Here is a 12,083-nt window from a genome sequence, read left to right on the forward strand (position 1 = left end):
TTGAATACATGTTTAATGAATATATAAAATTTTAACATAATCAGTCAAAGCATGTCAGAGATATGGCACTAGAGCTGCATTCATTAATAAAAAATGGCCACCAGTCGGCCATTTTAAATCCGATCTAAAAAATAAAATGACGTGCATCAGGAACCCATAATGTCTAAGGTATGTACCAAGTGTGAACAAAATCCATCAATAAATGTCAGAAATGCTTGATATTTGATGATTTTTTAGCACAAAAATGGCCACCATTCGGCCATTTTGAATAGGATCGTCAAACCAATATATCTGTATATCTATGACATGATTTATAATGAATATTTGAAATTTGATCATAATCAGTTTAAGCAAGTCAGAGATATGGCCCTAGAACCACATTCATTAAAAAAAATGGCCACCAGTGGGCCTTTTTTAATCTTATCTGAAAAACAAAATGATGTGCATCAAGGTTCTATAATGTCTAACGTATATACCAATTTCTAACAAATCCATCTGTAAACAGCCAAAAAATGCATGATTTTGATGATTTTTAGCACAAAAATGGCCGCCATTCGGCCATCTTGAATCGGATCGTGAAACAAATGAGCGTGCATATGTATAATATCATGTATGATGTATGTGTGAAGTTTGATTGTTTTTGGTTTGAACGGGGACTAATTATCAAACAACACTGAAAATTACATATTCTCGACCATAATCTACCTTTAACCAACTGGGTGCCATTTTTTTTTTGCCATATGAACTTTTAGGTATTTTTTTTTTCAAGTTCTTTGTTAGTTTTGGCACAATAGGACACAACTTTTGCAAAAATTCATTTTATTTTTAGAAATGTGACGAAAGCCGACAGACGTTCAGTTAAATTTACAAATTAAAAAAAAATCCCCAAGAGTGGAGAAACAAGTTGTTCAGGACTTAATTGTTCACGCTCATATATTTAATATTACCGGTAATGAAATCACGAGAATGTGTTCATGAAATAATCAGTTTAATTGCTATGATTCTATTATTACTTCCTTAACATACACTGAAACTGACAACTGTAAAACTCAGTTGAAGGTGTCAAGAATGGCAGACTCAAAAAGGTCTATTACAGTGATTGTGATTTCTATTAAACAACGTCATTATCTCTGTAAATTCATTGTAAATTCAGTTGTCAACACTCAAATTGAACTACTGAACTTACAACAAAAGATCCACAATATGTACACCTATTGTACTAGGTTAAATGAAAATATTTTTTTCAACATCCCTTGAAGGCAATTGCTTTGAGCTCACAGAAATTGACAATTTAAAAGTAGTTCTTCATAGTTCTGCAATGAACAATGAAACCAGACACGAAAACACCTCGTTTCAATTTTTTGTTCTGTCCTATATAATGTACATACTCCATACACCCCATACACCAACAGACAAGAAAATGAGGTTATTCATATTTTTCTAAAACGTACCCTGCATCCGCACTCTGTGATGGATTTCTGGTGCACAGGATTTCATTTGATTACAGAAGATAATAAACAGAAGACTTGTTAAAAGTTGGATCAAAACTCAAAGTTTAATTTTGCGACCACTCATCTAGTGAGATGTACATTAATCTTTAACACCATTCGATATTTCATTTACTCACTACGTGCCATTTTCTGTTGATGTATAATTATGCGATCAGGTTTTACATTACAATTTTAAGAGTTGTTAAGATTATATACAATTCTCATGTCTTAACTAATCAAGTTTTGATCGATGTTATTTGTAAGAAATGCAAATTACGACAACTTTACTTCCTTCTTGTCACAGGATTAGACTTCAGCAGAGAAAAATGCAGATAACAATGATGGTCATCAATCACTTCTGAAAGGTTCACAAGACGAGGAAATAGAGTACATCATATAAATGCCAAGATGCTAAAGCAGTGATGCATGATGGGACATTTCAAAATATTCTCACTAAATCTCAAATGCAATAGAGGTCCATGCAAGGTAAATATATATACCAAATAGAAGCAATAGAGTTAGTGGTTTGGAATTCTTTAAAAGGAAAAGTTGACAGGAGACGACGACAGACAGTCACTTCTATCGACAGCTACGTCTGTCATCTTTGATGGCAGCATAGCTAAAAATGGCCACCTTACAAGCAGATCAACCTAACCTTGTGCTTTCCTGTCTGTCTTCCATTAGTCTAGACGAGGTAATTACGTCATGTCATCTTTTTATTTGTGTCTAATATTTTTTAATGTAAATATTATCACTCAAGAAAATGGTTTTAATCATTGTGCACAACTTTCGTTTACGAAAGGACGGAGATTTTGATTGCTAAACAAAAAGACTATGTTGGCTATGCGCATGTTTCATTTATCCACGGCCCCTAACAATGAATTCATTCTGCTCTTAAAATACAGATCTTCGCAATGTAACCCAGAAAGCACTCTGGGTTTGACCTTCTTCATGGTTTCATTTGTACCGACCTTGTATGAACTCTATTAGTTGTACACCTCTTTATTCGTAACATTAGTCGATAATCCCTTTTATTTCTGACTGTGTCTGAAATTTTATATTATGTCAGTAAACCTGATCATCTCCAGCCCTGCTTCCGTGTAACTGTTAATTGTTTGGATGGTTCATTTGTGAGCCTATTTTTCCATTTTCCTCATGACCTGACTGACCGACCCTTATGTGTGAACATTTCAAACCTTGATGAATCACTCAAAATTTAACATTGTCATTCGTAACTAAACTTGACAAATGTTGATAATATCACGACAGTCTTTGCTCCCAAGACTGTATAAATTTCTAGATTATAAAATCCAAATTGCGACTCAAGTCAAAACGAATAGGGACAAAGGGTTTTTCTCCAAAGTATTGTTTTTGATGTTTCGGGATGAAAAATAATTACTATGAATAAATCAAATGACAGATATTACACTATTACAACCAACCTGTCTGAGTACTGTAAAATACTTTATTTTCACTGAAGGGACGAATAAAAAAAAAAAAATCCACCAAAGTTACCTTTTTTTCCCTATAATTTACATTGAACATATCAAAACTGAGTAAGAATGAATTCCATATGAAGATTTTCAGCAAAAATAAAGAATTATACAATATCATATTTTTCACCGACAAACAATTCACACATCCTTATGTATTTTTTTGTTAATTTTGGACCAAATAAACATTATTTCCTGTTGATCTTGATCACAATTGATGAAAACAAATATTATGTGGGTTTATTTTGTGAACGGTGATAAAAACTTTGACTTTGACACAGAGGGTTAAAAAATGCCTTTCATTTGTCTCAATTATTTTTTTTTTACATTTTTTTTCAAATTTCTGACCACCCTTCCACCGGGAATATACTTCTGAGGGCACCAAATTATGAGGACAATATTTTTAAAAATGAATTTAGATTGACAGACATTTAACTATTCTGGTGGGTATCAAGTCAGAATGCCCTGCAGCTTGTACCAAATATGACAACTTCTCATCCAATATGTAGGTCTTTTATTATTTTTTTCAATAAAGTCTTCAAAAAAAGCACTGATCATTACCTTCAAAATATTTTCCCGCTAAAACTATAGAGGATTTTTTTTTTATATTTTCTACCATTTTATTTCTGTTTAAAATATTCATTGACCGAGCTGACAAGACTCCATATTGATTACAAATTTCAATCAAATTGTAGAAAAATGCGCCAAAATACGGACAGTATGAGAGATTATCAACGAGATTGCCACCTTTCACTAAATAAACCCACATATTAAATTTTTTGAGATAGATTTTCAAAAATATTGATCAAAACAAGTAGCCAATGAGAAATTATGTCAATTTGGTCTGATATTTATTAAAAAAAATAGATAAATTCATAAAAATGTACAAAATGTAGAACCAAAATTTTGGTGGGGAAATTTTGATGTTAAAAAGGTTAAAAACCCAACAAGATCACAATAGTAGTAGAATGAGTCATAGTTATGACAGATACAGATGGTGCGATATCTTATATATACAGTTTTTAAATATATAATAGTTTATCTTTACATTCTGTGCACGTACATATCAAGTATTCAATGAATGTAAAGAGTGTTTTTGAATCCATTTAGTACGGCAACAAGCCAATTTATTACATGACTAACAAATATAATATATACATACAATGACGATATAATAAACAGAAAAGTTGAAATGGATGATATTGAATTGAACGTTTAATACGTCACGATGCAATTACATGAATAGCCATGAGTCACATGTACACGACTATTCACCGTTCACCGGTAATCACAATGACGCAGTCTCATACACCACTGGGTGTACACTTGGCTGTCAACGTTCGTAAAATTTAATCAATACAACACCCTTAAATTGTCACAAAACACAAACAAACATTTCTAGCGACAAAAATTTTGCGATTTACATAGATCGAATTTTGACAACATATGCTTCATGGATGTCTGGTAATATAAAATATGAATGAAGTCATCACCTCAGGTACAAAATTATGCATATAAAACAAATACTATCTTGTCTATTTCATATCAGTGTGAAATAGACTTTCCATCAATATATAGCTTTGTGTGGTTCAGTAAATATTTTATATGAAAATATCAGTTTAGAAAATCAATACCAAAAACGTGTACAGCATCCCTAAGTAAACAAATAAATTTTTTAAAAAACACACAATTACACAGTAACCCAAAATATACATTGCCCCATTGCTTCTCAACTCGTAATGAAAAAAAAATAAACCAGTCATGTGACACAATCCATGTTTGAATTTCTCAAATGCTCCGGGCAACGACGACTTAATGCGATATTACTAAGTAACAGATATATCTGTATGGGCCCTAGGCAGTAATTAGAAATATATAATCATAATTAGAATATGATTAAAAATAAATATCAAAACTATTAATAATCCATATCTTTCATCTTATATTTTTACAACTGAATACAAGGTTTCTGATTAATTTTGTATAAATAATGATATCTGTGTTTATGATACATTACAACATACATTTGTACATCCCAGATTGAAGCCCCAATAAGCTAAAGACATTATCCAAATTTTTAATTTATATATATATATATAGATATATTTATACTTATATATAACCCAACCCTTCGGAAACCAATAGTAAAATCATTACCCTGTGGAATTCATTTACGGTGACCCCCTCCTCCGGAACAGAAAAAGTTGTTGTCCCTCATATACATGTGTGGAAACCTGTGCAGATAAACCGAGATGTCACAAAATCACATTTTGTCTTGTCCGTGTGTGTGTATCGTTACAAACATAAACTTTCTCGGCCAACTAATATGCCAATGTAATTCAAAAACAATATGTCTGTTAGAAAACTCAAGTTGGTATAGTCAAATACATCACAGCTCGACATTTTAAATTCACTTGCCGAAATGCATGTTGTCTATTTATTTACTATAGTATGTTAAGACAAGGGAGTTGATATTCAGTGATTGGAACGACAATTTTACTTGTCCCCAGCATATAGGACTTCCCTTAATGTCAAACCATTAACATGAGCACAAAACAGAAGTGCAAAAGCTTAAAAGAACTTGCAATCATCGTTTACATACTTGTAAAAGCACATTGCTTTCTAGAGGAAACACGGTAGAACTGCACTGACTAAGATTTATCGAGACTCTATAACCGAGTTTACCACGTCATTAAATCATCAATTCTCATTTCCTTGTAATGTACCAAGTCGTACAAGTTTATCACAATGTTTCTGGTAATTGATTTCTCTAATTTCCTGACCATTATAAAACTTCTCTTCAAAAATGTACAAGTAGTTTGCTTGTGAATAAAACCAGAATATAGATGTCCACGTTTACATAGCACTGCTTTAAGTAACGAACGAAGGTTGTCATGCTGCACACTGCCGAAAAAAATAGTCAATATATTTTTTTGACAATAACATGTTTAAAAACAAATTCATTTTACATGAACTTGTATGACCGTATAATGCAAGGCTCACTGTACATGCATATCTTTGAACACTACCGGGATATGTGTAATCTTTTTTTTTACAACGAATATTTTGGGGCATGATTTTATAAATCGATTTTTCTCGCTTTTCGTTAATCTTGGAATGAAATTGTTTTGACAATGTCAAAGATCAAAAGATCAAATCAAATCTGATGCTTTTGTTTAAGGAAGAGAAAAACATGCATTTTTTCACCAGAAAAAACATTCTTTTCAGCAAAATAAATATGACACTACATAAAGTTAATGCCAAAGTGTCATTTCTCCAATTTTTGAAAAAAACATTGAAAAGTCATCCCAAAACTATCTCACTACTTTCAGTTTTCAAATACACGACTAATACCAGTAAGCATATATATATTTGCATGAATCCAGTTCTAAATATAGTCCTAAATCGAATACATCTTTAATCCCACATAAACCTCAGCTGAATACTGAATTCAGTTCTCACGTTCTATAGATACTATAACATTATTACAAATTTTCATCAGGTAAATCGTGCGTCCAGAATTTTGATACAAATATTTTGAAAAGCATTATATTATAAGTATACATTCAAATACGAATCATGTAAGTCACATGGGACCCATATTATACACAACATGATGCAACGATTGTTTTGCTTCTATTGCAACATCCTCAGCCCTCACAGCCACATACACATATACATGTACCTTACTACCTAAGTAGAGTGATTACGCAACTTGTTTATCATTTGCTCAAATCAAGACTAAATAAAACAAATTATCACTCTCCAAATCAGTGTAATTTTGAAAAGATTTTAATAGCACAGCTTCCCTAATCATTTGCATCAGTTTTCAGGCCTTCTTCATCCACTATTGTTTCTTATTATATTCTCAAATTTATCTAAATGCCTCACTATGACTTTATTATTTAATAGTATGAATGTTCCATTTTTTCTATCATACAATACATTTGTACGTGGAATACAAATTTTCTTGTATTATTCATTAAATGTTGGATAAATTCCCATTGCCTACAAGACTTATAAATCAAATTTATTGAAAAAAAAATATTATGAAAACATCATGCATATTTATTTATTTCATATAAGGTGACACAAGATGACTCCGTAGTTCAAGGCTAGAAAACCATTATCTACTGGGTAGGGTTCTAACCATTGATAACCTTAAATGCCCCTACAAACTCCATATCACGGCGTACATTAGTTAATCAATACATGTATACTGCTGCACTATACACACAATTAAATTAACCAAGATTAAATCGAGTTCCTACAGTCTGGTCTAAATTACATGGAATTCCTGTCTCGGTTAGTAAAGGTGAAACGGGAATCACGCGTCTGTGTCGCACCTTTTGTACAAAGCTGCTGAATATGCCATACACATGTAGATATGTAAAGCGACTATTTTCAAATCTTAATTCTTAAATCTGAAACCGATTATGTCTACATGGTATAACATACAACCACAACATTTTATGTTATGGTTCACAAATTTGAGCAAGAATTTTCCCGGCATTAATTGAAGAATTCATAATGCTATCAGGACTCGATTTACTGCATTTGCTCTATTAGAAGTGCATCTTAAATCAAATCACACGAAAACCAAACAATATTGGTATACTAAATCGTTAAGAGTTATTTTTTACTGTTGACAAGTCTCTGTTGTTGATGTAAGCACCTGCTATTTTCGGAATGCACTATTTTATTATAAAAATACAGCAAATTTGTTTCTTTTAAGTGCAATCCAGGTTCACCGAATGATTCTACCAATAATGTTTTTAACCCAGTGAAAGTCAAGGTCAACTCCTGCCACATTAATCGCATAATATTCTCACAAAAGCTTGACTAATTTTAAGAACTGCATCTTATGGGCAAATTTGTGTTTTGTTTGATATATTCTGTTGGACTCTCATTTTTACAATTTAATTGGCCATGAATGCTACATGTATGTGTAGGTACATATATTATGTTTATTTTTTATTAAACACCAAACGAGGATCTTATATGGTAATCAACCTGCTCTGAACATGTACATGTATGCACAGGGGTCTCAAAAAACAATTCATGGGGGTTGTCAGTCATCATTTTCTAACAATGCACCTATCATATGACAACAAGGAAATAAAAATGGCTGACCAAAGGTTAACCCTGTCCCTCCAATTTTTCTGCACTTTTTTCTTATACATGTGTTCTTTAATATTTCTGGAAATAAACACTAATTTTGGAGGCAACAGTGAAAATTTGAGTCAATCTTTCAGTTTTTACGCAACAAATTTGGCTAATTTTGTTCCAATCTTCTGAAAGAAAGTGCAGACCATAAATGGGACTATTTTGTGAATTTGTGATTAAAAGAGGGAACTGGTGGTGAAAAGGTCAACTGATACGGATGACAGAACAGAAAATCAATTTGATAGGACAGTTATAATATTGGTAGTTGACTATGCCAGCACAATAAATTATTAAAACTTATTTAAAGCTGTGTTGAGTCAACCTCATTTAAAGGAATTCTCACAGTTTGCTTCATGCTAATGGAATATACTAGCTAATGCTCGTGTACGATGTAGTTATAACTTTCGTAATGACACAAAACTAATAAACTTGTATGCTGAGAAAAAAAGAAGTTGGCACAATACGCAACTACATGTAAACAAATTTTAAACCAACTAATAAATTTCCTTAAGGTCCTTTTATTCTGGTAGATATTAATAAAAAAAATAATTAACATAATCAATTTTTTTTACTTCTACCATGTTCACACTTTACTACTGCTGTGAATGATTCTAACAATTTAGAGTAGAACTACCCATGCACAACAACTAAGTCAAGAGTTACTCTCTCTTTAGGGAGCAACTGACTGAGGCAATTAAAAGTAATCTGGTTATATAGATGAAACTGCTGAGGGAATAAGGTGACATCCATCTACATATCCTCTCGCAAGTACATATTATAAAAAAATGAGTTTGGTACTTATGTGGAAAAATGGCAATTAAGTCTTACGTTGACAGTTATTTTAAGGATTATCAATACAGTCCGGATGTTGTCATCCAATTTTATGTGCAGAAAACTTACCCAGTAACTAAAATTTAATATTTGCTTTATTAAAATGTTTATTTGGTTAGGGTAAAATAAATACAATTCTTTTTCAAAAACAAGGCAGAAGATCAAACATTTTCCATTTTTAGAAAACGCTATTGAAAAATATCTTTGCGTGCAACAAACCACAACATTCATAATAGGTTTGTGAAATCACATCAAGCAACCTTCAACCCTTTGGAAATTACTGGAGGACAGAAATAACAAACTGTGAAAAATAAGGTATTAGAGGGCATGACCTACTTTTCCTTAATAGGATTCAATCAAGCCAATGACATATCAGCTCAATTATAAGTTGTAAATTACCCTTCTTAAAATAAAGTACAAGTATTTGTACAACCACAGGGGACTGAAATTTCTTTTTAACCAGTATTTTATTCATGTTACATGAAATTAAAATTCCTTCACCCGAGGCATTTCAATTATTCTTCTTAATTTCTGCATGTATGTTTTTATTATTAGCATTTATAACGCATCCCAGATCATTTCAACATAATGGACATGCTGGAGAAGATGCAAGATGTCTTGCCATGGGAAACAAATCACATTTGCATACAACAAACTTTCAAAACATGCTATTAGTCAATTCAAATGTAGCTCTATTATGATTGGCTAATCCTCGTCAGCCAATGAGAGTGCTTAATTTGAATCACATGATCTTACCTTTAGATCAAGATGTACAATATTTTTTTCATGTAGATGTTTCACGCCTTCCAGCATTTGTCTTGTAAATTTGGCAGCTTCCTCCTCGCAAACATGGTCTTTTTCTGCTAAGAATTCAAATAGTTCTCCCCCTGAAACTCTACAAATAGAGAAAAGTAAAATATAAATAATTGGAGACCTTAGAAAGAGTGCACATAAAATGGAAATTGCATTTACTGTATGCTGGATCATTAAAATATGTCATATTTGGACTTTAAATATTGCTGTCATCTGTGTAATCTTTATTCTTAATTTTTGAAAACCATATTTTGTCATATGCAGCATATTTACAATGCCAAACCTGACTATAGAATACAAAATGCAGTATAGAAAAATGTGAATTTTATTTTTGCTGATAAGCATTTAAATTATTGTCACTTCAAGTCAACTTTAATACATGTATATCAACAAGACAGCATGTAATCAAGGACAAGAAAATAAATAAATCTGTTTCTCGTATCACTGGAATTTTAAAACATGGCGATGAAGCAAAAGTTGTTTTTTTTTAATATGACTTTCATGTAAGATTGTAGATTCAACTTTAAACTTTTGAGTACGACAATTTTTCCCACCCATAGTTTGGTGCAACATTTTGCCTATTTTTAGCATTTTTTTATATTTTTTTTTTTTTATAAGATTTTGGACGAAATAAACACAATTTCCTACTGGCTACAAGTTTCGATCAAAATTTGGGTACAAATGTGGAAACAATTCTGTGGATTTTTATTTTGTGAAGTTGACTTTAATCGGCACTCAAGGTTAATATAAGGCACTAAATATTAGATTGAAATGGGTTGCATTCGCAGTTGATTACGCTTAACTTGTTGCCATTGGCGATGACCCAGAAATTTTGTGTAGTTAGCTGCAAAAAATGTCCAAAGGCGAATGTTTTCTTAATAGGCAATTTGATCGAGAGACAGAATTTTTCCTAGCCTAAATAATTAACTTCACATCTCAATCTTATCTCAGATGTCCCCAATCGAACCAACAACTCTAATAATAAACACGATGTGCACTTCAAATATTGTGTGTACTAAATATGTAGTTGTTCTGCTTTTTACAGGATTTAGGTTTTGAATTTTATTTGGAGCGTAGGGTAAAGTATCCACATATTGGTTTGGAGAACCAGATACCTGCTTATAATATTACAACCGGTGCTTACAAGACTGTACCCACATACACAGTATCAGTTTTCAAAGAATACATTTTAAAAAGAACACTATAGAATTATATGGCAAGTGAAAATAAATGCATACGTGTGTAAGTCACAAACAGAGATAAATCACACAAATATGAATTATTTTACAAATTCTTTTTTTTTAACATACACCTGACTAAATTCTAATCAACAAGTGCTCAACCTAAATATCCAGATTATTTTTACTACAGCAAATGTTTTTTTCTGGTATAGATGAACATCAAGCCAAAAAAAATATAATTCACTGAGTGCCATAGCATGGATTAACTTATTGTTGAACAAGAAATAGATATTTTTTTTTAATATAATAAAAACTTATTTTAGCGATTTTGCTTCCAGAATGAACCAGTGGGACAAATATAACGTCCGTCAAACAAACGTGGCAGCGAGAAAGAGAAATCTTTTGGGTAAACACACTGACATAATTGAAATTTCGGATGTCAGTATATGAGCCTGTCAAGTCTTTTCATTGCAATACAACAAATACCTGTTCACAGCATTTATTTGCCTACATCAAGGACATGAAAAATATTTTAACCCATTGTGTTTGGGGGGGTTGACATGGATATTAAAAGAAACGAGGCCACGTTCAGACAATTGCGTCGATTGTTCCTATGGAGCTGGTTGAGTTAATGAACATGTATGGATTTCTCTTGAGTGACCCTGTAACGTCAGATTATACGAGTGAAGTCGCGTGTTCATATGTCGTGAAAAAACTAACCATAATTGCACAATTTCAGATTATTGGGTCACAAACTTCCAATCCTATTATCCCTAAATTTACTTTGTAGCTCATTTCAAACTAAAATAACATTTGAAGAAATAAATTAAAGTTTGTGTTGATTTATTCAGTTATAAGCATGCTGCTCATTTGCATATCAGTGTTTGAACAATCTGAAAACATGAAATAAAAAAATTTTTGAAGTATCTATTTAAAAAAAAAAACAATTATGTTTTATCCACAAATGTCATTTATTAGGTTTGAGAAGATTCGAGTAAAAACAAGACATTTGTTGATGTTTTAATGATCAATTGATGCAGTAAAGGTCAAAGCATATCCATGAACCAAACACATAGGTGAAATTGGTGACATAGTCCCCGTCCCATTTT

The 12,083-nt window shown here is 31.9% G+C and overlaps 1 protein-coding gene across 1 annotated transcript in view; it reads right to left on the reverse strand.

Annotated features, from left to right (window-relative positions):
* LOC100375842 (death-associated protein kinase 1-like) overlaps nt 1–12,083 on the reverse strand; it is an 88,419-nt gene that overhangs the window by 53,155 nt on the left and 23,181 nt on the right. The window contains exon 3 of the mRNA XM_085507144.1: nt 9,737–9,875. Coding sequence (XP_085363270.1) covers nt 9,737–9,875 — 139 coding nt within the window. The remainder of the gene's footprint in view (nt 1–9,736; nt 9,876–12,083) is intronic.

Source organism: Saccoglossus kowalevskii, chromosome 13, assembly GCF_978046115.1.
Source record: "Saccoglossus kowalevskii chromosome 13, keSacKowa6.1, whole genome shotgun sequence".
NCBI lineage: Eukaryota > Metazoa > Hemichordata > Enteropneusta > Harrimaniidae > Saccoglossus > Saccoglossus kowalevskii.